Below are 27440 nucleotides of genomic sequence, written 5' to 3'. Positions count from 1 at the left end.
CTTCTTGACTATCATAATAAATTTATGTTTAAGATACCTGGGTTCCATGCCAACTCAATTCTGTGTAAACAACAACAAAACAAAACAGATTTTCTAAAAAGTCCCTTTAATTCTTTCTTAATGTTCTAATATTCATGCTAGTAGTTAAGTAGAACCCAGAGCAACTTTGCAAACAGTCCAGAGACACATTATGAACATGTCACCTAAATATACAATCCAAAATGGATAAAGCACTCAAAGCAAATTTCAAAGAAATGAAAGAGAATCTCATAATGAATTGCTTCTCTCCACTCTCAGCTGTTACAGCAGATATTATCACACTAACACAAGCTATCTTTCAGAGCTAAGAATGAGTGACATAACAGCACAGAGCCGATTTTTCATTCCATTTAAGTAAAAACCTTTCAATGATATGATCCATGGCCCATCTTTCACAGTTCTGACTGAATTACCAGAAAACACACTGTTTCCATGCAAAAGCAGCACTTTCGCCTTTACAACTTAGTAATTTACTAATGGTTTTATATGTAAAAATATAGCTTTTGCTATAATTTTACTTCTGATAAATAGTTTCAAGAGGTTTAGCAAAGAAAACAGTAACAGGCCTAATTAAGTATAGTTACTTATAAATTGCCAGGGAAAGAGAAAGACCAGAATGGTCTCAGAAGAAAATGATGCTTAATGACTACAATGAAGACTCATGAAGAGAAACAAAGCTATGGACTGGGTGATCCAAAGCAGTTATGCAAGGGCTCCTGAAGTCCCCAGAGCGAGTGGCTAAGTTCCAGCAAGCGGGCAGCTGAGTTCCACTCCCAGTGATGTCATAAACTGTACTGCCTTTATTTTTTCTTTTGCTTTTTTTTTTTTTTGGCTATAAACTAGTTAAAATTCTATAGTTCAGTTTCTAAATCTTTAGGACAAAGATATTTACTTGAGTCACAGTAGAAATTACACAGATTTCAAAACTTGGTAGATGAAAAATGAGTCAAGGACAGGTGTTACAGCACGGAGGAAAAACAGGTGGGAATAAATGAATAGCTGAGACCTACAATACAAAGACTGAGTGCATATTAGAAGCTATGGTGTGAGGCTGTTAATTTTAAACAGCAAGAACAAACAACTACTTTCAAACAGAGTCATTAAGACTAATGATTATATATATTCACCTATATATAACTTATATATTAACTAGTTTATCCTCTTAAACCAAAAATATAATCATGAAATACAATTATTTTAAACATGCTGAAAGATTTTTAAGCTCAAAAAAGCTTCTAAAATTGATACATATTTTTAAAAATATAATATGTGTCATAATATGTATCAAATACAGAATTATGTTACAGATTTTATGGAGTTTTCTTTTCATACGTAAAAGTCTTTCAGGCACATTCCTCATTCACAGTTTTGTGTTAAGAAAAAAAATATGATTTTAAAACCAATAATGTGTTCAGCTAATGCAATTAAAATAAAATAAACTGTGCAGGATTAAGAATATATTGGGGGACTCCCCTGGTGGCGCAGTGGTTAAGAATCCACCTGCCAATGCAGGGGACACGGGTTCGAGCCCTGGTCCCGGAAGATCCCACATGCCGCGGAGCAGCTGGGCCCGTGAGCCACAATTACTGAGCCTGCGCGTCTGGAGCCTGTGCTCTGCAATAAGAGAGGCCGCGATGGTGAGAGGCCCGCGCACTGCGATGAGGAGTGGCCCCCACTTGCCACAACTGGAGAAAGCCCTCGCACAGAAATGAAGACCCAACACAGCCATAAATAAATAAAAATAAATTAAAAAAAAAAAAAAGAATATATTGGGGCTTCCCTGGTGGCACAGTGGTTGAGAATCTGCCTGCCAATGCAGGGGACGCGGGTTCGAGCCCTGGTCTGGGAAGATCCCACATGCCGCGGAGCAACTGGGCCCGTGAGCCACAACTGCTGAGCCTGCGCGTCTGCAGCCTGTGCTCTACAACAAGAGAGGCCGCGATGGTTAGAGGCCCGCGCATCGCGATGAAGAGTGGCCCCCGCTTGCCGCAACTAGGGAGGGCCCTCGCACAGAAACGAAGACCCAACACAGCCAAGGATAGATAATAAATAAATAATAAATAAATTTTTTAAAAAAAGAATATATTTACTTTTTAAGGTAAAATTTTAGTAACCATTGGAAAAATAAGTGAACAAGAAGGAAGCCTTATCATCAAGCACGGAACCCGACTGGTCAGCAGGGAAAAACGACAAATTAAAATTCCATTTTTCAGACAGGAAAGGATCATTTTATTCTCACATCTTACCTATACACAGAGAGCCAGAGGATCTCTCTGATCACTTGGTATTAACCCCCATTCTCACTCCCTCATTTTTCAGAATAGGAAAGTGCAATCCAAACTGGTGACTGGTGATCCCAAATGGACTAGGTAATGCTAGACTCAGGACTCAAATGCAAGTATTCCAACTTGTTATAGCACAACACTCTTTCCACCAAACATTATGCCAAATGTTAAAACTTGCCATTTGAAAAAGATATTCCATATGCCTTCTAGGTAGAAATCCAGTCCATTGCAGCTTGGTAAATAATTGATTTGAGCACCTGTATTGTATCTTATGTATGCTATTGTAATAAACATACTAAGTGCTCACAAACATGAAATTTTCACTAATTTAATACACAAATACTTATATGTGTTTAAATAATAACTTTACTGATGAAAATACCAAGAAACGAATCATATTTGTGCCAGGTAGCATTTACATTAAAGTTGAATAGAGAGAAGACTATTTCGGTTACTTCTTTGTGTTCTTTTTAGGCTACATAATATTTTCAACCTCCAATATAGAAAGTATGCCATGGGCCACCTTGTGTAGTATATACTTATTTTATATAAAACAACAAGTTTTGACTTGTTTTAAAAAGACCTTATACCTATTTTAGTTATAGAGAACTGGTTCAAAACCAGTAGCATGGAAAGCTCTTGTGATTTCTCTCACAATTGTGTCAGCCCCAAACTGCTCTGTTCAACCTTGCTGTGAGACAATCACAGTGATAGTTTTAAAATCATATGCTATGTTTTAACAATGGTACAAAGGAAAGAAAATGATTTACATAAAATCTCAAAAATAAGTGAAAATGAAATAGTATAGAACAATCTACAGTATACTACCTTTCATGTGACAAAGGGAGAAAGCAAGAATATGTATTTCTATTTACTAGTCTTTGCATAAAGAAACTATAAGGATACATTAATAATTAATAAAAAGTTACCTCTGGGGTGGAGGGATGAATAAAAATGACAGGTATGGGCAGAAGCAAGACTTCTCAACATTAACTTTTTTATCCCTCTTGATTTTGGAAAAATGTAAAGAGATTATTCATTTCAAAAATTTTAATGTAAAAAAATTGGGGCACAAAAAGCTTCTGTGCAGTGACAGAATGCCCATAGTTAACTATGATTTAACTATAATAATCTTCCTGAGGATAGAGGAACCCATGTATTTTAAATATTCCGTCTTCACTGCCTAAGGCAGAGCCTAGCACACAAACACTGTGTAATAAATATACAACAGTCAATTTGAAATTAAGTTCCTAAATTTTTCAGAAAAAATATTCTACAACCTGGATACAGTAGTAACTTCCACACATTGGGAAAAGGAGTGAAAGGGAAGATAAGAAAGGGGAAGCAGGTGGCGGGGTGGGGGGGGGCTTGATTTTATGTAAATTCTCCATATTCCTTTTACTGCTGGCTACAATTTAAAGGTAAAATGTTCTTATGTTGGACACATACTCTAAGAAGACTATAAGCAGAAACATGGCAAGCTGCTGACACTTAAAAAAAATTTTAGTAACAAATTATTAACACCAAATTTCCATTTAAAGTACTGTACTAAAAGCAGCAATACAGGAGATGTTTAGTTCTCTCAATAACATAAATACCCAAAAACTGTAACCAGTATATTTCAGGTTCATTTGTTCTCCATATTTCTGGAACGTTTTTCCCACATTCGTTTCCATCCTTGAAAGCTATCTTCAATATCTACGTTTTCTTATTTATTAAATGCTACTGGGAAGCTGTATCAAATCTTAAAGAAATGAGAATTGCTGCTGTATTAAAAAAAAAGTTTACTGGGTTATTAAATAGTACAAGGTCAACAGGAGTCAAAAACTATGAGAACCTCCTCAGGATACAGTTAATAATGTCCACATCCAAGGCTTAAATTTTTTGGTACAGAACTTAATATGGGTGGCCAAAGAGTTTGTTCTGGTTCTTCTGTAACATCTTATGGAAAAACTGGAACGAACTTTTTGGCCAGCCCAACATTATAGCAGTGATTCTTGCATATGATACTGTGTTACCCTGAGATCATTCATTGTCTCAAGGGCATGCTGCAGAAACTTCTTAAAAAATGTAAATCTGCTTTAGTTCATTAACTGATTCATTTATCCAGTGAAATGTCCACTTTTAAGTAGTGTGAAAGGACAGTAATATCATGAGTGACCAGAATGGAGTAACCCTTTCTGTTTCAATGATAATTGAAAACTGCCAAGTTTAAGGCCAATAGGGCATATGCCTAAGTGGAAGCACTCCCTCTCACAAGGTTTCCTTATTTTTTTTCTTAATATAGTAAATTTAATCTAATATCTATTACCAAGTAATCGCTTATGGAAAGAAATTTAACTATTAAGTCGAAACTGGAAACAACACTTATGTTGCTCAAATGGGTGAAACGTGAAACAAAACTGTGCTCATCCACACCACGGAACACTACTCAGTAACAGAAAGAATGGAGTGTTGAGTGAAAAAACCCATCTTAAAAGGCTACATACTACACAGTTTCATCTATATAACATTCCTGAAATGACAAAGTTATAGAAATGGAGCACACAGATCTCTCTCTGTTACTTCTAACTACTACATGTGCAACTACAGTTATCTCCAAATTAAAACTTATTTGAAAAAAAAATCACTATAATTTGGGTCACCTCAACCAAAAGCAGATTAGGTGACATTCTCAGAAATAGTTAATATACAAAGACTCCACCAGCAGAAGGGAAAAGAAGGACTAGAGAAAACAACAAAGTAGCCACAGAAAAATAAGGTTAAAGAAACAATAAGTAACTTGGTTACTAAAGAATATCTAATGAACATATACATATATTTAGGACATATTAAATTTCACTCAGTATTAATTCAAGATGGAAAGCTTACCCGATGCTTTGCCTTAATTTTCTTCCTATATTCTTCTTTGTCAAATTTGTCCTCTTCTTGAAGCCTTTCCTTTGCTTTATCTAAGTCAATACCACCAGCATCGTCCTCTTCCTCAGTATCCTTGGAGAAAGACTTCTGCACTTGTGGCCACTGCTGAACCAACTGCAGAGAGGAAAAAGGTGAGTATGCGGCAGGAGACAAGGAATAGTAACAGAACACCACTTTCCTTCGCATAATGATACATACTTTCTGCCTTACAACCTACATTTCTTAAACTTTCTAACAAGCTTTATAATAAAAGTGAGCAAGTCACAGAAAAGACTTTCCCAGTCAGGACAAAGTAATGCTGCCATAACTCATGAGAGCAGGATTAAAGGAAATTTTCATTAAATAATTTGGAGGAGAAGGTAGTTGCTTCAACATCATTTCAGTGTTCTTAGTATGCTGTACTCCACCAACTCAGCTCCAAATGACCCGCACAGGGCAGTACCCAGGCTGGCCAGAGTGCAGCCCCGCCACTGCCATGGCACCTTGGTGTACCTCCTGTAACACCTCTCTCACCACACTGGGTTGTTCTACTTTCCTGTAAATTAATCACTAATCTCCTTGAGGGCAGCCATATGCCTTATTCATGGGTCCTCAGAACCCAACACATTATCTGGCACACATGAGATGCTCAAAATTGACTGAGGAATCACGTATCAGCTGATACCGCACATACAAACTGACATAACTAACTTAAGCGTAAAGGAGAAAGTTAGTTTGGGTTTCACAAGCCTGCTCAGATCTACCCAATTTTACACAAACTTTTTATGTTAGCAACAAGGTGACAAAGAAGTCAGAGCACTGATCTGGGAGTCAGGAGACCTGTCTGAATGTCCTGGCTTTTTCACTAGCCCAGTGCATAATCCTGAATGAATTACTTAATCTCTGGACATCAGTGTCATTACCTGAAAAATAAGGGTTGTCTGACTTAATAATCTTCCGGGCCTAACACAGTAAAATTCTAGACAGTTTAGACAAAAACAATTTTCTTGTTTTGCCTAATAACTGGTTGCCAGGAGGACTTAAGCAGCTGCCACAGTTTCTGGAAGACTGCTAATTAAACGGCAGGCAAATGGAAGTTGCAGGCACACACATCACAGGTATTAGTGCCTCCTCTCACTCCTGTCACCACCACATTCTCCAAGATGAGATTCCGACAGAGTTGCAGCTTGAAGCAACGAACAAGGGTCACAAATGCATGAGTAGCCATGCTAGCAGTCACCGGCACTGAGGAAGCAGTGAAAGGGATGCGCTGTGACAGTAAGAACGCATCCACTGCTCTGACTCTTCACTCCTTTTTCTATCAGAGTGAAAAAAATTCATCCCTCTGTGGACTGAACAAATGGTAGCATTTCTTTCAGAGTTTTAGATCAGAAGTTTCAGTGCAGCGGCTGCCAGCCACACAGAGCTCCTATCAGCAATAAGTTTACATTGAAACATTTTACAGTTAAGGATTTACACTCAACTTGAAGCTAATGGGTAGAATACGTACAGTTAAATTTAGTAGCACAGTAAGGAACCTCATTATGCTAACAGCACTAATCTTTTACAGTGAGCATCGATGTAATACTACAACTATTTTCTGGTCTAGCCTGTTTCTCAGGTGCTGACCTCTTCTCAGTAATTTCACAAAGATTCGTATTTTCCAATTATATAGGCTTCCTCTGCAACTTCAACACGCTGAATTACATTCTATTTTGTTAGTTTTCGTATGGTTTATACACCATTTTACTCCATATTACTAGTGCAAATTTGGGCTTCTAAAACAAAGCCCTCTTCCCCGAAGTAATGTGCAAATCTTTGTTAACTTCAGAATTAAAAGGAAACACACTCCACTGAATACAGACTATGCAGGAAGCATTTTTATTAATAATGATGAACTATCTGATGTGATACATTATAGTCAGTATAAAAAGCTCTGTTATTTTACTGGGGTATTAGAACAGACTTTTTCTGCGGGCTAACTATTTGTTAGGCACTATTCTAAGTGCAGAGGAAAGAGTAGTAAACATAGCCAACAAATACCTTCCCTCATGTAGCTTTTCTCAACCCAGTGAAATAGAAATACCTTCCCTCATCCCACTGGAATGGAAGAAATGGACAACCACCAAATAAATACAGAATGTAAAGTCTCATAATAAGTGCTATGAAGAAAAAATAAACATAGGGCAAGGGAAATGAGATCATGGTGGGCATGGGGTGCTGAGTGCTATATCAGAATGAATGGGGAAACCTGTAGGTTGGTGAGAGTGAAACAGAGACAATATTCAGAAGATCCTGCTATGACCACTGACTCTAGCCATCACTCCTTAGGTGAGTCACTTGACATTCTAGATATATTTCTCTTTAAAATGAAGATATTATTATCTAATAGAGTGATCTTTCATGAGCAATCTGTGAGTGGTAACCCCTTTCCTACTCTATTGGGATGTATTTACACTGAGACCAGGTAATGGTGAAATGAAAACCAGGCACCTATATGTCCGAGGTTATTTTAAAGCAGGGAATTCCTTCCCACAGCAGGCCAGTAAGTAAAAAACATGCCAATATGGCATCTAAAATTGAGGAACCACAGAGCAGAGGCTTTCCAGAGTCAAGCAAAAGAAGCTGTGGCCAGTACTTGTGTTACTATCCTTGAGCATGTTCCCATAGAGCATGTTAACAGATGGACCCCATGACATGAAAGTCTTATCTATAAAAACAGGATTTGTAAAGTTCAAAACCAACTCTGTTGTTATTACCAGAAAGTAACCCAGCTTATTGTCAGAAAGTCATTCTTGCCTACAGATGCAGAGCTGACCAATTACCTACAGTAACAATGAAAGGAATTGCCCAAGTGCTTTAGAAAAACATTATTTTTCTTATTAAAGAATGGCAAGTCAGCAGGAGAGTCAAACTCTTTCTAATACTTGGAATGTACCTCAGAAATGAAGCATTTACAGAATCTTACCTCTCCTTCATCAGTAAATGTTATTTTCTTATTTACTTTAAAATTTCTCTTCATTACTTTTTTTGCTTCTGCAACCTTGGTCACTTTTTTCTCCACACTGGATTTAGAAGGTTCTTTCTTCTGTGTGAGAATACACAAAAAAACACAGATGATTAGGTAAATTTTATATTTACAATTTTATATTAACAATTTAACACTGGCAATACACTTTCCAAAACAGAGCGTGTTTATTGCTCCTTGGCTAATGAGAAGCACCAAAACTGCTGTCGAGAAATAAAATTATTAGACTTATTAACTAATGACCCCCCCCCAATGCTAAAGGGGTTTAAGTTTGAATGTGAATGTGAGACGTAAATAACCTTAAATTTCTTCTGTTACTAAAACTGTGCTATCCCGATAATGTTAAAGCATCAGAAACTACATGATAATGTGATAAAATGGACATGTAAGATAAAGCAAGCTATCTTCCAGCTAAAAACAGCACATTTTAAAAATAGCTCTAACTTCCAAGCACACACTTAAAATTTTAGACTAGGAAAATGTTTCCCTGGAAAGCAAAATGACTCCAATACATTGTTTGTGACTCAACAATCTTCCTCCCATTACAGTAATTCACTATATGAATACTGGAAAACATCCTATGATAACTAAGCTGTGTTCAAAGCTGAGATCGAGTAAGAGTTCTTGAACAGGAAGTTTGTCAACCAAAATAAATTTCTCCCTGTAGTGTACCCTGTGAACACAGGGCACTAATAAGACTTCCTCCCACCCAGTCATTCCTCCTACCCCTCTTTTACCCTGCAAACACCACCAACACAACCACCAGGTTGGAGACTATGTTACTGACTCCTACTGGATCTTCTTGGTTTTATGTCTAGGCTGATTCTTAAGGATCCTGGGTTGGCTGATACTCTGTCACCAACCCTCAGCTTATGATAGAGACAATGCTGATCAAACAGTGCAAATCTGAGAGAATCATCATGATGTAAAAATAACAATTAAACAGGAGTAAGTTATCACTTAAATAAAGCACAAAAAATACTGAGGAGCAACAGGAGCAAACTTTCTGGGGGTGATGATAACGGTCTACATCTCGATAGGAGTTTGAGTTACACAGGCGTATACGCTTGTCAAAATTCATCAAATGTTACACTTAAAATTGGTGCATTTCACTGTATATAAATTTCTACCTCAAAGAAGAATCTTGTAAACAATACTGAACTTTAAGTTAATGCCAGGCAAGCTGAAGTACATGGAAGAAAGGGTAATGATGTTAACAACTTACTCAGAAATGCATTAAATAAAAAAAGGATAATGAATGGATTGATGGGAAATTACATGAGAAAGGAGATATGGCAAAAAGTTAATTATAGAATAGGAGTGATGGATATTTTGGTATCCAAAGTACAGTTTTTCAACTTTTCTGTATGCTTGAAATTTACTGTAATAAAATACAAAAGCCCAGTCCTAGGAACAAGAGAAACGGTCAAAAAAGCAAAGACACCAAAAACTGTCAGAATAAAATAATAGTCAGTCAGAAGAATCAATCCTGCAGAGTGAAACCTTGGAGTGATGTGGGTCTACATCAAGAGGTTTAGGGAAATCCATGATACTACTGAAATTATGTAACAAAATTTGGGGGTATTTGCATCTCCGCAGTTTTATGATTATCATGGTTTCTAAAAGGGATCTGTGATCTCCCCCTCCTCCCCACAAAAAAAAGGTTAAATTGTTTGTTCAGGGAATTGTTTAGGGAAGCCACTGAAAGAAGGAACAGAAATGTCAACATGGGTGAGAAGACATGTTTATTGTAATTTCCTAATAGGCTGTGGCTTTGCTCTGATACTCTAGAATTAATCCTCACTCATTCAAATATGCACTGTTATCAAAACACAAGTTATCATAGTACATACTGCCCCAGCAGTGAAAGACCCTCAATGAACCTAACTCTAACAATGGGGGAAAAAAACATTAAACATTAACTATTTAATCACAGATGTAGTAAGTGCTCAGACAAAATACAGAGGATGAATAAATCTTTAATAGGGTGCCTGCCCTAGCTAGTCTAGGGTGAGGAGAGGAAGTCAAAGAAAACTTCCTCTTGAGGGACAGATGTTTGAATGGAGTAGCAAACACCCAAACACTGCTGCATTACTGACACACTGGTGATGAACAAATACCTTCTGTGTGTCCACTGATGGCGTATTTCACATATGGCTTATAAGAAAGTTTTAGTTCAGTGTCATTCTTTTGAATATTAATTTTAGCAGGTAACACATGCTTATTTATTCTGTAAAGGATATTCAGTTAAAAAGCTGCATTTATGGGCTTCCTTGGTGGCGCAGTGGTTGAGAATCTGCCTGCCAATGCAGGGGACACAGGTTCGAGCCCTGGTCTGGGAAGATCCCACATGCCGCGGAGCAACTGGGCCCGTGAGCCACAACTACTGAGCCTGCGCGTCTGGAGCCTGCGCGTCTGGAGCCTGTGCTCCGCAAAGAGAGAGTCTGTGATGGTGAGAGGCCCGCGCACCGCGATGAAGAGTGGCGCCTGCTTGCTACAACTAGAGAAAGCCCTCGCACAGAAACGAAGACCCAACACAGCCAAAAATAAATAAATAAAAATAAAGAATTATTCTAAAAAAAAAAAAAAAGCTGCATTTATGTCCTCTCCGGCTATCTCAGTTTATGCCCCAAGAAGCAAGCATTGCTACTAGCTTTTTCTGTACCCTTCCAGAGACATTCTACCCACACTGAGGTACATATGAAGAGCAACAAGTTACTAAAAGAGCCCTCCCTGCAGTGAACAGTCTTGTATTTACACCTTCATATACATGTGTATTTATCTATCTAGGATACATTTCTAAAACTTAAAGCACTTGGTCAAAGACTATGTGTATTTAAATTTTGAAAGATATTTCCAGAGAAGTTATACAATTTATAACCCAATCAAAAATCTGAGAGTAACTGCTTCTCCTTATCTATTCAAACAAAGTATTGCTTTGGCCAAAAAGTTCTGTAAGATCTTAGGGAAAAACCCAGACAAACTTTTTGGCCAACCCAATATAATATTAGGCTTTATGTTTACCAGTCAACTAGGTGAAAAAATAATATCTCAGGGAAGTTTTAATTTGCATTTGTATTTTAAACATAGCAGAACATCTCTGCAAAGGCATTTATTTTTCAGTGCACTGTATATGTTCTTTGCCAGTATTTTTAATGAATTCCTGGAATTTCATTTATTAATTTGTGAAATTTCTTCATTGATTAAAGATGCTTCAATATTTTCTCTTACTTCATCATTTATGTTTATACTTCTGCCATACAGGGTAATATTCTTTTGTTTTGCTTTGTTTTTGGCTTTTGCCAGGCATATATTTTTAATTTTTATAAAATTAATTTTTTTAAATAATAAAATTTTCTGGGTTTTCTAGGTTTGTGCCATACTTAATACTTTTCCAACTAAAAGACTTTTTAAAAATGAATTTAACTCCTTAAAATGCAGGTCTTACTTTTCTTAAAACACTGGCTCTTGAACAAGGGGGAAAGTACTCAATAATACTTTACATTTCCATACATTGTCACAAAAGAATATAAATTATACCTATTGCTAGGCAAGAGTTATATTTTGACTATAAGCCTTTATATTATTGGTACAAGAATGAAATTTGCAGCAGTCACAAAGTATAATGAAAGATTTCCTGACAAGACATAAAACATCAAAATGCAATTTTCATTTCTATTTGCACTTCTTCCACAACATGTATGCTATACTTTAAAATAAAATGCCAAGAGGAAAACTGTCATAAAATACAAAGCTGACAAAGCATCAAGTCATTCTCGATAGTGATAGCTGTAGCAGGTTGCCATGAATAACTTGGAAGATAAAAGAACAACGAGAACAGTTACAAACACAATAACAGTTCCTATCAAAAGGGCCACGTTAGTTAATATTGGCTACAAGAAGATTCAAAATACAATCAATGAAAAAAACCTACCTTAGTATAAACATTACTAGATATCATAGAGGATAAAATAAAAGTATTATTGCAAAACAATGAAAAACAAAACCATAAGGAGATGAAAGTTAAAATTAAAGGGAAAGATACTCCAAAGAAATCAGATTTTTATCTTTCCCTAAAGTAGCTCCATGTGTGTCACTGAATAATTAATAGTTTATAATAGAAATTGTATCTAAAAGTGAAGAAAACCAACAAAATAAAGAACTATCAATCCTGGTGGGAGCCTTAGAGGATACCTATTATGCCCTCATGCTAAAGATAAGGGCCTTTTGTAACATTTATAAACACTATTGCCCCAAAGTCCAAATGTACTTAACTTCAGATATTTCTGCTGCCTAAATAACCAAACCCTACTAGAACTTGTTTATTACTTTTTTCTAAAAAAAGCATAACTGCCTGCCATGTAAACTTAATCCTTAATCATTCTATATTTGCTGAACTACAATTATTCACAAATTTTAATTTTACAGTATAAAATAAGGATGTACTATTTGACAATCTATTTTAAAGCTATCTAAACTTCTCTGATTATGAGTGATGTTGAGCACATTTTCATGTACTTATTGCCTATTTGTATATCCTCTTTGGAAAAAAGTCTATTCAGGTTGTTTGCCCATTTTAAAATATGATTATTTGGTTTTTTGTTTTTAAGTTGTATGAGTTCCTTATATATCTAAGATATTAACCCTTTATCAGATACATCATCTGTAAATATTTTCTCCCATTCTATAGATTGCCTTTTTAACTTGTTTCCTTTGCTGTGTAGAGCTTTTTAGTTTGATGTAGTCCCTTTGCTTATTTCAGCTTTTGTTGCCTATGCTTTTGGCATCTTAACCAAAAGATCATTGCTAAGAATATTCTATTCAAATTACAAGACCCCAACCCTACCTCCTTTCTGATGAGAATCATAGCTGTTATAGAATTTATTTGTATGAGATACTTGTCTCATTACTTGATATTGACACTTCATAAATTATATCTAAAAGATTGCCTAAATGACCCATTCTACAAATCCTTCCAAATTTTTAAATTTTATAAATAATGTGTGTTTATTCTAAACACAAAATCATATAGATGAGAGCCTACATAGCCCAACAAAGTTCCTCATTTACTTTAAGGTTAGATCAGTCCTTGTATATTAAGGAGCTAGCTTAATATACAATTAAGTCCATCTTATATTAAGAAGCAAACCATAAGTAAATGTTAATCTTTCTCTTTCTCTATTCTGTATGGTTAATAAGGCCATGCACTACTAATTTCACTGTAGTCTGTGAACTGCAATTTCAATGTATAAAGTAATGAGAATGGTTACTGAGCACTACAATATATTAAGCAGCAATGACAAAATATTTATTATGAAATATTTGTGATTCTTTTTTTAAAAAAGATATATACTAAACTCAAACTGGCCTTGGTACCTAGTTAGTTAAGCCAATTTTGACAGGCCATTTTAAGACATTTAAGAGATGTTGATGCCAACCTCCCAAACTCCCAAGACAAGGCAATCACTGCTACTGGTGGTAATAAACTAAGTTAAAAGACTTGGGGCAGCACTTATGAAACTACTAGAAACAATATGACACTAAGGTATACTCTCTTGGGGAAAGCAACTAAGCTGTCTACTTCTCTACCACCTTCCACGGTTCCAGTGTCTGCCATTTTTCTAAATTGGTTAACACTAGTAAATCACAAGACATGAATGGGATGTATCTTAACTGAGAGAGAATAATAACATCACTACCACGTCCAGTCCAAGCCATGTTCACAACTACACATACATCAAGTTTCCAAGCTCTGCCTTCTGTTGTATACAAAAGTTAGCTAAGCAAAAAGTACCAAATGAAAGGTCAAAGGCCAGCCTACATGTACACGTCAACAAAATGTGCTTGGATTATGTCCAGTCATTTAAAATTGGATATTCTTAAAAATACACCATTTATAAAATAGTGGTATGCAAAGCCATATAATGGTGATTTTTAAATACTGGCATTATTAAATACAGAACCTGGAAGGATGAAAAGGCCAAGATCACCTAGAAAAATAACACTGCATGCACCTGTATATGTAGAAGTTAAGAGGTTTTCAAGATCACACAACAATACCAGCAAGGTTAGGGCTGGAACTCTAAGTCCTGGGGTAGAGGGGTGGGCAAAATAAAGGGAATTAAGAGGTAAGAACTTCCAGCTATAAGATACATAAGTTGCAGGATGTAATGTACAGCATAGGGAATATAGCCAATAATACTGTAATAACTTTTTTTTTTAATTTTGACATATGGTAACCAGACTTACTGTGGTGACCACTTCGTGATATATAAAAATACTGAATCACTATGTTGTACACCTGACACTAATATAATATTGTAAATCAATTACACTTAAAAACAACAAAAATAAAACCTATATTGATCACCAAAAAAAAAACCCCAAAACCTAGTTTGTGGTCTTATCTTAATACCACGTATAACTAATAAAATATCTTAGAAACATCTCAGAGACCACACTTTCCTCTGAGAATCATAATTTTCCTAAACAATATTCAAAAGCTCCATAAAATAGAAATCAAAAGCTGGTCAACAACAAACAGTTTTCCTTAAAACGCAAAGAATTTCTCAAGGAATGCATTTTAAAAGTGTTTTTCTTTTTTTTTTTTTTAATGGCAGGACCAGATATACGACTAAATCTGACCTCTATTTTTTTTAAATCTCTCAAAAGCATAACATCTAGAAAAAAGTATTCTGCCTCTCAATGTGCTTTTTTTTCCTGGTAAATTGCATGCCGAGCATGCAGTGATTAATATAATTTCCATCTGCCCTCTTTAGCACTTAAACATTTTTAAAAGTTTGACAGTGACTGAAAGGTGTTGACAGATTCTTGCTCATTTGTTTATTTTTCTCCTACCTTAGAATGAGTCCCTGTTATTTCATTAGTAAATCTGTAACACTAAAATGTAATATTCTGGACTACCACTTACTAAAAACTACTGTAAACCACACTTCCCAAAGAAGTAAAATGAAATTTTTGCTAAGCTCCAAACTCCTTATGCTACACAGCCAAGCAACACTTTTTATTTTTTTAAATCACTCTTCTTCCTACTGTCCCATCCACAACCTAGAAAATGTAGGAGCTATCAATATGCTTGATGCACAGCAAAGGAAACCATAAACAAAATGAAAAGACAACCTACGGACTGGCAGAAAGTATGTGCAAACAATGCAACTGACAAGGGCTTAATTTCCAAAATACACAAACAGTTCATACAACTCAATAACAAAAACACAAACAACCCAATCAGAAAAGTGGACATAAGACCTAAACAGACATTTCTCCAAAGAAAACATACAGATGGCCAAAAGGCACATGAAAAGATGCTCAACATTGCTAATTATCAGAGAAATGCAAATCAAAACTACAATGAGACATTCAACCTTACACTGGTCAGAATGGCCATCATCAAAAAGTCTACAAATAATAAATGCTGGAGAGGGTGTGGAGAAGTGGGAGCCCTCCTACACTGTTGGTGGGGATGTAAATTGGTGCAGCCACTATGGAGCATAGTATGAAGGCTCCTTAAAAAACTAAAATAGAGTTACCATATGATCCAGCAATCTCACTCCTGGGCATATATCCGGAGAAAAACATAAATTGAAAAGATACATGCACTGCAATGTTCATTGCAGCACTACGTACAATAGCCAAGACATGGAAGCAACCTAAATGTCCATTAATGGATGAACAGATAAAGAAGACGTTGTGTGTGTGTATGGGTATATATATATATATATATATATATATATATATATATATATATATATATACACACACATACCCATACACACACACACATATATATACACACAATGGAATACTACTCAGCCATAGAAAAGAATGAAATAATGCCATTTGCAGCAACATGGATAAACCTAAAGATTATCATACTAAGTCAGTCAGAGAAAGACAAGTATCACTTATATGTGGAATCTAAAAAAAAAAAAAGATACAAATGAACTTATTTATAAAACAGAAATAGACTCACAGACATAGAAAACAATCTTATGGTTACCAAAGGGGAAGGGGGGGGATAAATTAGGAGTTTGGGATTAGCAGATATAAACTACTATAAATAAAATATATAAACAATAAGGTCCTACTGTATAGCACAAAGAACTGTATTCAATATCTCATAATAAACCATAACAGAAAACAATATGAAAAAGAATATATATATACACACGCATATGTATAACTGAATCACTTTGCTGTACACCAGAAACTAACACAACATCGTAAATTAACTATACTTCAATTTTTTAAAAAATGCTTGAAATTCTCCCACAAAAGGAAAGTTTAAGATTCAACACTGGCTGTCTTTTGAGACCTTTTCTCACTTTCTTCCCTCGGTCTTCTGGTGATTATCTTTCATGGTTTTTCTTATACTCTACTTCTATTTTTAAGAAATTCTGCTACTTCTATTTTACTCCTCTTAGACACCACACCAAACTCCCTGAGGATATGGACTTTGTCTTACTCGTTGTTCAATCCTAGAGTAAGTGCCTAACACTGTGCCTGGACAAACTAATAATTATTTGTGAAGCTGAGCTGAGATTGGTCAAATCAAGACCAATTTTTGTTGGGAGCAACGTTCATTCAAAGACTCTGAAATGCATTCTTCTGTTACCTATTCTGACATCAACTTACTTAAATAGCATAAAAATAAACAAACATATAATATTTCACATTTGACACTTATTAGTTGAGAAAATGGATTCACTGACTCTGGACAATAAAGTATGATGCAAGAAGTAGAACTGTCTGTAAATGCAGTCAGGAGTCACTCTGGGTGCCTAGTCAGTGAGCTGGAATCACTCCTTCATCCCCTTCTCCCAGCAGGAGAGGCTGTGTGACCTCACTCAGCTTTAGACAAAGCCAGAGCTTCTTCCCTTAGCAGGGCAAACCCAACTTCCCATGGGCCCCAGGTCTCCACATGCTGGACAGATGAATTTCTTAGATGACTGCAGGCATCCACACTATTCTGTCTGATTCCCAAGTAGTCTGTGTGACAATTCACATATGAGGTTGATCTACCAGGTATTCTAATACATAAGAGAGAATAACATATAGGACAGGATACCTTCACTAGAATAAATACCTATGCTTTATATTGAGCAGACTGTCAAACCTCTGGCATGCCTCTGTGTGGAATAATAAAAGGATGGGAAACCCATGCCTTACCTTCTTCTTGCTGATCCTGGCTTTTCCCCATAAAATGTCACCTGTTCCCAATAAAGCCTATTCCTTAATCCATGCCATGATATTGTGAAATTTGTCCTAAGCTCTGATGCATGACAAGTGCCAATCCAGATGGACTTACCAGCAGATCAGAAGGTCACTAAACTTTTCTTTGAGAAGTTTATAGAACAGTAGCTAATTAGAGATGCCATCTGCCAGGTACCATGCTAGATGTTTTACATTTCATTTACTCCTCACAACTTCCCTTTTGAGGTATTTCCTGCATCTTACAGGTGATGAAACTGACAATAAAATAAGTTTAACAATTATCCTGCTAAAAGAGATAGAGGGAGTTCTAAACACAGACCCATCAAACTCAAATTTTATAATCTCAAACACTGAAGCTCATGCTCTTCTCAGGACTCCACAATGTCACTGATTAAAAAAACTTTAGAAACATTGTTTGTAGGAACCTTTAGTCTACTTTCCAAATGCTGGAGCCCATAACCTCTCTCAGAGATTGAAATACTATTTCTACTTGAACAAATCCTTTGATAGCGAATTCACTAAATAAAGAAAACGTGTGTTGCACTGGGCACCTATTGCTATCTTTCCTATGTATTTTTAAAAGAATAAATTACATTAATAGAAAACAGCAAGGAAAATTACTCTTTTTACTAAAAAATTAATGTAGTTTCCAAACCACATAAGCAATTAATATTGGTCAAAATCCCAATCTAAATGCTTTTTTCAAAGTTCCACTGTTACCCTTTAGAGGCCTCTTCTGGTAATGAAAACAAAGACAAATTGAATTTTATGTCAATCTAGGCAAAAGAAAATACTAATTACAGACAGAGGTGAAATAAAGTTGGGGGGTGGTAGAGAGCTAATAAGAGTTCTGTGACAAGACTCGGGGAAGACTGGGGACAAAAGAGACAACATGTATGGAATAATATAGACAAGAAAAAGGACAGCTGTGCAGAGTCAAGACAGTTACAGTAATAAAAGGAGACAACCTGAAAACAAAATCACAAGAAAGGAAGAAACAAGGGAAAGGAAAAGCTCTAAGAAAACAAATTCCTCTCCCGATTAGTGATGTGTTGCAAAAACACTGCACCATACAGCCAATTCACTTTTTCCCCCTAACAGACACCTAACCAAACTATCAACTCTAAATAGGGAAAACATACTGACAGGATGCATAACTGTCTTCCATCTCCCAAATATTCTCTTCCTTACACCAAAAGAATGCCTGAGATATAAGAATAGAGGTGGTAAGTTCAAAAGAAAAGAGTATATTAAAACATGAAATGAATCTTTAGAACTCAGTGTGGTTATTTCCAAGTTAGTAGGCTACCACTGACCAATACTATTTATAACATATCCTAAACCGGTTCTTCTCCAAAAACTTGAATTATTTAAATCATACAATAATTTGAAGGATTTGGTTGAATCATTAATAACTCAGTGATGATCCTAATAAAAGATTTACCTAAAACTAATTTCAAATACATTCGATTTCAATCTAATCAAGTAAACAGGCTGAACTGATGGGAATTTTCTCTATTAAAATGCAATTAATTCTCCACTCATGTATTAAGATTTCTGGAGTCAGCATATTATGAAGCTCACTAATAATTTGCTTCATTAGTTCTGAATCTAAGATGCTAGATGTCAAAACTTCCTAATAAAGACCACAAACTATCACAGAGTAACTTGATCAAAATAGTACTATTATCAGCTATTTATTTGAGCACCTACACTAAGCCTCGTTCAACTGAAGGCATAGCATCTGGATAATTTTTAACTTGCTTTGGAATGGACTAACCATTTTAAGAACAGTAAGTTGTAATTCACTGCTTCGTCAGAAATCAGCTGCTATACCTTGACAATCATGTTAAAGTAAGCTCCACCTTACTCAGAGAAGCATGCATGCATTTTTTTTTGGCGGAGGAAGGCACAGAGGGAGGGAGCAAATATGAATGTGTATGAGTATCTTATCAGTGTCTAGAGAGTTGCTTTCCCTGAACTTACCCTGGCATCATCTCTCCAGTTACTTAAGATAGGTATTGAAAATTGCCATAAAAAATTTATTACTTTATGTACTGTAGGACAGTTGTTGAATTGCAAGGAAAAGCTGTGTTTCTCTAAAGTAGAAGAATGTTTTCTCCATATGGAAAAAGTGTTCTTCTTTTCATTTTGGCACTTAAGACCTCAGAGCCAAATTCCTGATCCATATTAAGAACCAGGTAAAACCTGGCATGACCTGCATATTTAATTTCCAACCAGTCATTTGTATTCTATCTATATTTTGCATGCCTGATGTTTTCTACTTTATTACATTTAGAAGTATTTCTTAAGCCACTTCAAATTCCTTGTGGGATTAGGAGGGATAAAATATAATTAAAAGGAATAAAGGAAGCTCAGTTATTTATACATCAAACACTGACTAAGTACCTATTATATCCCAAGTCCTATCCTAGGCACTTAGGATATAGTGAAGCTTGGATTCTAGTCGGAAAACACAGACACACACACATACACACAAACACACACAGACACACACACACACACAAATATATCAAGGAGCTTTACCAGCTAGAAACAAAGGCAGAGTAAGGGGCTAGAAGTAGAATGGAGAAATTTCAGACAGAGAAGGCCTCTCTGAAGAGGGGACACCTGAGCAAATGTCATAAGGATGTGAAAGAGGAAGTCGTCAGTAATCTATGTAAGCTTTGCAGGTAGAGGAAATAATAAGTGCTGAAGGCCCACAAGCAGAAATGAGTTTATTATTTTCAAGAAGCAAAAAATTCCTAGTGACCAGACAAGAGTGAGCAAGATGGAGGGTGATAAGAGAGGTAATCAGAGACAAAGGAAGATTTCTGATTAGGCAAGGCCTTGTAGGACACTATAAGGAGTCTGATTTTACCCTGAATATGACAGAATGAATACAAGTTTTGAGCAAGAAAGAGGACATGATCTAGTTTACTCTTTTTTTATCCACCCTCCCCACCCCGTTGTGAAGACACTAAATTGTATAGAAGCAAGGGGGGACAAAGAAAAAACAAGAAAACCAATTAGAATATTAATCTATCAGTCTACATGCAAGGTCATAGATGGTTTGAATCAGAGTAGCAAGTGAAGAACACGGTCGAGTCTGGATATATTTTGAAGGAAGAGTAACAACACTTGCCAGAAGAGTAGATGTGGGAGGTGAAAGAGGATTCAGGGATAACTCCTAGGTTCTTAGACTGAGTGACTGAGTGACTGGTGTTAAATATCCAAAAGATATTAAACACCTAGTTAAAAGGAGTTTAAGTGAAGCAGAAGAGGTTCAGGACATGTATTTGGATTCATCGACAAATCCAACGTCTAGGTTTGCCTAGGGAATGTATTTAGGTGGAGACTAGTTTAAGGCAGAGTCTTGGGGCACTCCCTCATTTAAAGATGGGGGAACCAGCAGAGAAAACCAAATAAACTAAGCAAATAAATAGAATTAAATTTTTGTAATTTTAAAGTGGAAAGTAACAAGCTTACTCCTTTTGACCTTATCTTCATGCTATAATGGAGGGAATGACAAATCAGTTCACTACCATTCAGATTCAAATTAATAAGGAAAAGGAATAAAGCTAACTAAGCCCAAAGAAATCTCATTATTTAAAGAGTTGTTTGATTGATGGTCCCAATTTTACAACCATTAAAGCAATTAATAAGCCCATTTTACAGAAGGACATCCAGGTCTTCTGAACATCCTAAAAACATTTTATGTCTGTCTCCCAGGGAGCTTTTGGATCATTAATAGTACTCATTTTTTTTTTAAATCTAGTTCATCCGAAAACAATGGTAAGCTTCCATCTTACTTACCTTGTCCACTATTTTATTTTAAACTACCTCCCAGAATCATGCTAAGGGAAACTCATATAAATTTATCTAATGATTAATTGAGAGCTTCCTAATGTCAAATTAGATTTTGCCTCCCAAATCTAGTAGGGTGGACAGAGTATGGAAAGGTAACATGTTCTGTTATTCATGAAGTTAATAGCTAGTTTGTTTTATTTTAATAACAGTGTTGTATTTTAAAAATCACCAACAAAGAAATTTGTTAATTTTTTATTCTTAATAAATATGTACAGGGATAAGAGAGTAACTCTACAAGAGCTACGCAAAGACTTAATTATATACACTTATTGTGTGACCCAGCCTAGACCCAGCCAGCCAGCACTCACACAAGCTTGTTAAAGGGGTGAACATTTTCTACAGTTAAGTTTAACAAATTAACAAAAAGATGAAAACTGACCCAAAAAACCTGCTTCATTATTAAGTCAGTATAAAGATTAAGCACATAAATTTTGGAACTACTTATTACTATGTCCAAATCCTAGCTCTATCATTTACTAGCTCAAGATTTTTTAACCTCCCAATCTTCAACTTCCTCATCTGTAAAATAGGAACGATAACATATTTTCGATAGGGTTACCTTCAGGATTAATTAGTAAATATGTCTTCACTCATCTAGTCTACTAACCTCAAAATTCATCAACCAGCTCTGATCACAGATGTGTCCTCCTACTCTGGTCTACCTCCACTCATCATCCTACTGAGAATGGCATCTAGCTTTGACTGTCTGACCACCGAGCTGTTACTATTTCAACTTCACTATGGTATCTTGCCACCTTATACTCTCTCACATATGCTACTGCAGACCTGGCCCCTATTTTCAATTTTAGCTCCCTTAAGTAGAAAGTCACCTACCATAAATCTGGCCAAAAATAAACCGTCACAAGCTTGAAAAATAAACCTCTACTAACACTTATTAGCAGTATTCAAGAAAATAAAGAAAATAATTTGTGTCCAATGTTAACTTAGAAACATTGACAAACATGTCATTTTTGTTTTTTCTAAACCCTGGCTTACATGTCTCAAAAAGATGAATACTAATATCAAAAGACCAGCTAAAGTTTAACCTTTATACACATTATCTAATCTAGGCATAAGAGAAAATTATAAATCACTATTCATTCACTGCCAAGATAGGAAAGGTGGTTTTAAATGTGTAATATTTAGAGACTTCCAGTTCTGGCAACATGGTAGAAGCTCTCACACCATAAATATCTAGTAACACTGATAAAATATAACTAAATAGCTTTTCAATAATTAAATATATTGCTAATTTAGCAAGAAAAAATCCTCCAAGTCAGAAAAGGAAATTGGGTAGTCCTCAGGTGCACTATCAACCCAAGACAAACCACAAATGCTACGGGACTGAGTATTACACTCACACTTGGCAGAAGAGATGCAGGAAATGAGAACAATCAATCCGCTATGAAACTCTCAAATGGCTGTATGCTCTGTGAAAGAAGGACCAGAAAAAAATATGGCTGGGGGCCCAAAAAGACAATAAGGAAGGTTAGATCAATTCAGGCTCTGAGCTCTGGGTACAAGAAAGAGACTAAGGGGAGGGAGATGAGTAAAAAATCCCAGAATAAAATAAAAAAACCCAAGGTGGATTGCCCAAATTTACACCACCAGAAACCCCCAGGTTAAGAAATAAACAAAAAATAGTTTACATTTAAGTTCAGAATTTTGGGAAATCTGTAAAAGAGTAAGGGATGAGTAGCTCTATGAAATATTTAAGCTTATGATAAAGGAAAATATACATATCAATGGAATGGAACAGAAAGCCCAAAAACAGAACCAAAATATATAAAGGTTTTCACATAGAATAAAGGTGGCACATTAAATCAGTGCAAAAGACAGACTTCAACAAATGGTGTTAGAACAAAATAGCCATCTAGAAAAAATAGTTTATTTTTTCCACACTTCACACCTTACAAAAGAATATATTCCAAGTGGATCAAAAACTTATATGCACAAAATTAAACCATAAAAGTACTGGAATAAATGCTGGGAGAGGTCTTTTATAACCTTAGAGAAGTGAAGGTTCTTTTCAACTTTGACATGAAACTCAGAAGTCACAAAAGACCAAATTGGCAAATTCAACTACATAAAAAATTTTTAAAACATGATCCAAAGTCAGGAAAACAAAAGATAGTCTAATCTGGAAAACAAAAACAAACCAAGAACAACAAAAAAAAAGCAAACTACTTGCAATTCATTAGATCCAAGCAAAGGTCAAATTTTCCCAATATAAAGAGCTAATACAAAGAGTAAGAAAAAAGATCGAACTCCCAGTAAGGGAAAAGATATGGATAGTTCCCAGAAAATGCAATACAAATGGCTCACTCATGATATGAGAAATGTAAATGAAAACTTCACAGAGATACCATTTTTCTCCTGTGTAACTGGGAAAGATCAAATATTTGAAAAGATGCTGTGTTAGGAGAAAAAGTGGTATCATGTATTACAAACAGAAATAATAGCCCAATTTACAATATCTATCAAAAATTTAAACGTACGGACCCTTTGATTTAGTAATTTCACTTCTGGGAATTTATTCTATAGTTTATTTTTAAATGAAGAGAAAAACATACTCAAATATTTTCTATATCAGTAAGGAAGAAAATACATATGGTTTTGGCTGGTTGTCTGTTTTCAAAAACATATATTATGAATTTTATAACAACTTAAGAACAACTTGAGAAATCTGTTCATAAACAGAGTAAATGTTCATGGCATTTTTATGACTTTTCATTATTATAATTTTAGAAATATTCACTTTACATCTTTTCACACATGCTATAATCCATTTAGTCAACAGTTACTGAAAAACATATACAAGTAGATAAAGGGTGGTAATACCTCAGGACTACAAAAATGTAACTCAGTGTTGACTATTATCATGTACTTATAAATCAATGTAAGTAATGAGCTTACATGTCTATTTCATCAAAAATGAAGTATACTAAAATTCTCATTCACGTGCAGCTTTTTGAGAGATATAACACTATGAAAAGAATATTTAGGGAATTTACTTTTGAAAAGCAAAAGTCAATTGAAAACAAAGGCGGCTAATTAATTGGCTACACAGGATGTCAAACACAGCAAGATTTGATGATGCTATGTGGCAAAGCTCATTTCAAAGGCATAATATCTGTGTATTAGTGATCTGCTTAATAAACCCTGAAAGATAACTGGGTTTTGGAAAATATCTTATTTATTGACTTTGTTGTCCATTCCTCAAATTGTATCTAGTGTGTCAGGCAAAGCCTCTTGCAACAAGGAAATTAATGAGCAGATTGGTTGCAGCCATTACTGCAAAATGATCAATGATTTTACTAAAAGAAAAGCAGGAACATAGTAACATGCTTACCTTTAACTAGTACCAGTATAAAAATTTTAGGATAAGTGAACATTATCAAAAAACATGAGGATCTTCTACATATATACAATTAAAATATATACAAAAAGAGTACAGCAAATGTGTATCAAAAATTGCCCGTCTTATTAATTACTGGCTCTCTCTTTATCACATTTATACTCAATTTCCCTTCCAGAAGTATCCTTTGCTCTATTAGTCCTAGCTAACTAAAATTCAGTAGGATCACTTGTCACTTCTAGGGCATAAAGGCAATGGGAAACTGGTGGACAGTTAATGAGAAAATATAACTGGGTGCTAAATAGATCCACACTGTCTTCTGAGGATTCTTTCCCCCTCACTGAAAGAGAAAACACATTCTATCTGCTTGCTTTTTAACAAATATCTCTAAGGTAACATCAACAATATGTCTAAGACATTTTTTTTGTTTTTCTTGAGTAAAAAACAATATACAAATAATTACATTATAATATTTAAATTTAATTATGTGCTATATGCCAGATCATGGTAGAAGATGGTGAATAACGTTTTAGTGTGTTTCCTTTTTAAAAATAAATCCTAAAGGATGGGGGTAAAATCAGAGAAAGTTCAGCAAGGAGGCAGCATAAGGGCTCCTTTCCTAGAATATCCTCCCTTACCCTCTATAATTTTAAAAGTCCAGTGCAAGGTCCACCTATGCCATGAAGCTGTCTCTTGCCCAATCCAACAGGATGATCTTTGATCAATTCCTACTACAATATAATTTAGCACTTAATTTTATAAGGTCTTGTATCATTTGCTAATTTTTACACATACTACCTATCTCCACAATATAATCACAATATAATCATCTGAGATGTGACAGGTTGAAAGTATATATAACCACAGCCACCACCACCATCCCAACATAGACATACACCACACTGGCACACTGCTCAGTACGAAAAAGATGGCATCATAACTTACATAGTATATCAAGTGACCAACTACTGATTTAGTCAACATAATCTAGTGATCTCTTGTAGAAGGTGAACAGACAAAAATATCTTGTAAAATATATCTTGTTCACCTTTTTTGTAGAAAGTGAACAAAATGGACAAAAACATCTCCCTTGGAGATTACAGTCCATTGGAGACAGACAAAGAATAATGACTGGAAGGTGTAAGTGCTATGGGAAAAAATACGCAGCAGGGTAAAGGAGGAATGGCAAGTGTGTGGTATGTGTGTTTGAGGGAGGTGGGGATCAGGGGTTGGTGGTTGTTAAAATTCCCAGAGCATCTAGCCATGCATTTGTGAGTGTGTGCACATGTGTGTACATGCATTGTGTGCATGTACACACATGTGCACGCATTATCACTCAAGTGTGGAAAAAATTCAAAAGAAGACAAAGCACAAATTCCATGGAAAAGCGAAAGTTTATACTTAAGAAGTTTATACTTTAATTGGAGCTTAGTGTACCCATTTTAGAGATGTGGTCCACATCAGTCAATTCTAAACAATGAAAGTTAGTACAACTGAGAACACCATCTCCATTTCTCAATCAACCTCTCCTCCCTTATCGCCCCCCAAAACACACACACACACACACACCCCAGCCCTCCAAGTCAAACCTATAAATCATCTATAAATGCAACTGGGTACAGTACATCCTACTCTTCTCCACACAGGTTGTCGTCACTGCTCTCATGACTCATGTTATAAAACAACATCAAAAGAATACAGTCAGGGGAAAAGATATATCTACTCAAGTCCCTTCCACCCACTTACTCTTGTTGTTGCAGTTCTTCTTAATAGAAAAGTTTTTTTTATGTATAAACAGAATTCTTATCAACTATACTTCAATTAAAAAAGAAAAAAAATGTATAAACAATTATTTTTAAAAGACTATGATTTATTCTACAAATTTAACTTTCAAAAATATCTACAAATATCAACTTTTTTAAATTTTCACTATTAAATTGGAATATTTCCCAAGAATAAAAATATATTTAAAATGTGAATTTAATCCAGAAATCTTTAAAATCAAAGCAGCTCATATTGGCATAAATAAACTGAGGTTGCAGAGGCAGGACACTGAGAAATTTGATATCTTTGATTTTAATCTATAGCCAAAATTAAAGGTCACTGTTCTAAGTCATTAAATTCATGATATCAACTGAGCAATGTAAAACAAGGCCTAGTATTAAGTAGGAGGAAAAATAAGAAAAGGTGAAAAAATTCAATGGAACTAATCTCATTACCTGTTTAAATAACTGAGTAAGTTGAAGCAAAAAAAGAAACCCTAACGTTATTATGAAATCTAAAAATATAACATATTGCTGCTTTCCGAGAACATATAAATCTAAAAAAAATTATCCTCTATACATGTCTAAATGATTATTCTTTTTTTTTTTAATTTATTTATTTTATTTATTTATTTTTGTCTGTGTTGGGTCTTCGTTTCTTTGCGAGGGCTTTCTCTAGTTGTGGCGAGCGGGGGCCACTCTTCATCGCGGTGCGCGGGCCTTTCACTATCGCGGCCTCTCTTGTTGCAGGGCACAGGCTCCAGACGCGCAGGCTCAGTAGTTGTGGCTCACGGGCCCAGTTGCTCCGCGGCACGTGGGATCTTCCCAGACCAGGGCTCGAACCCGCATCCCCTGCATTGGCAGGCAGATTCTCAACCACTGCGCCACCAGGGAAGCCCCTAAATGATTATTTTAATGAGATTTTTATTCAACCTAATAAGAAACTTATCATTTATGTCTGCATT

At 35.5% G+C, this 27440-nt stretch overlaps 1 protein-coding gene across 2 annotated transcripts in view; it reads right to left on the bottom strand.

Annotated features, from left to right (window-relative positions):
- DDX10 (DEAD-box helicase 10) overlaps window positions 1–27440 on the bottom strand; it is a 245847-nt gene that overhangs the window by 95464 nt on the left and 122943 nt on the right. For both annotated transcript variants that reach the window (XM_036861635.1, XM_036861636.1), the window contains exons 14-15: window positions 8191–8310; window positions 5196–5357 (exon numbers count right to left, since the gene is read on the bottom strand). In XM_036861635.1, the coding sequence (XP_036717530.1) occupies window positions 5196–5357; window positions 8191–8310 (282 nt within the window). The remainder of the gene's footprint in view (window positions 1–5195; window positions 5358–8190; window positions 8311–27440) is intronic.

The sequence above is a fragment of the Balaenoptera musculus genome, chromosome 8 (genome assembly GCF_009873245.2).
Source record: "Balaenoptera musculus isolate JJ_BM4_2016_0621 chromosome 8, mBalMus1.pri.v3, whole genome shotgun sequence".
In the NCBI taxonomy this organism is placed as follows: Eukaryota; Metazoa; Chordata; class Mammalia; order Artiodactyla; family Balaenopteridae; genus Balaenoptera; species Balaenoptera musculus.
The sequence above is the reverse complement of the archived record's forward strand: the minus strand, read 5'-3'. Positions and strand labels throughout refer to the sequence as shown.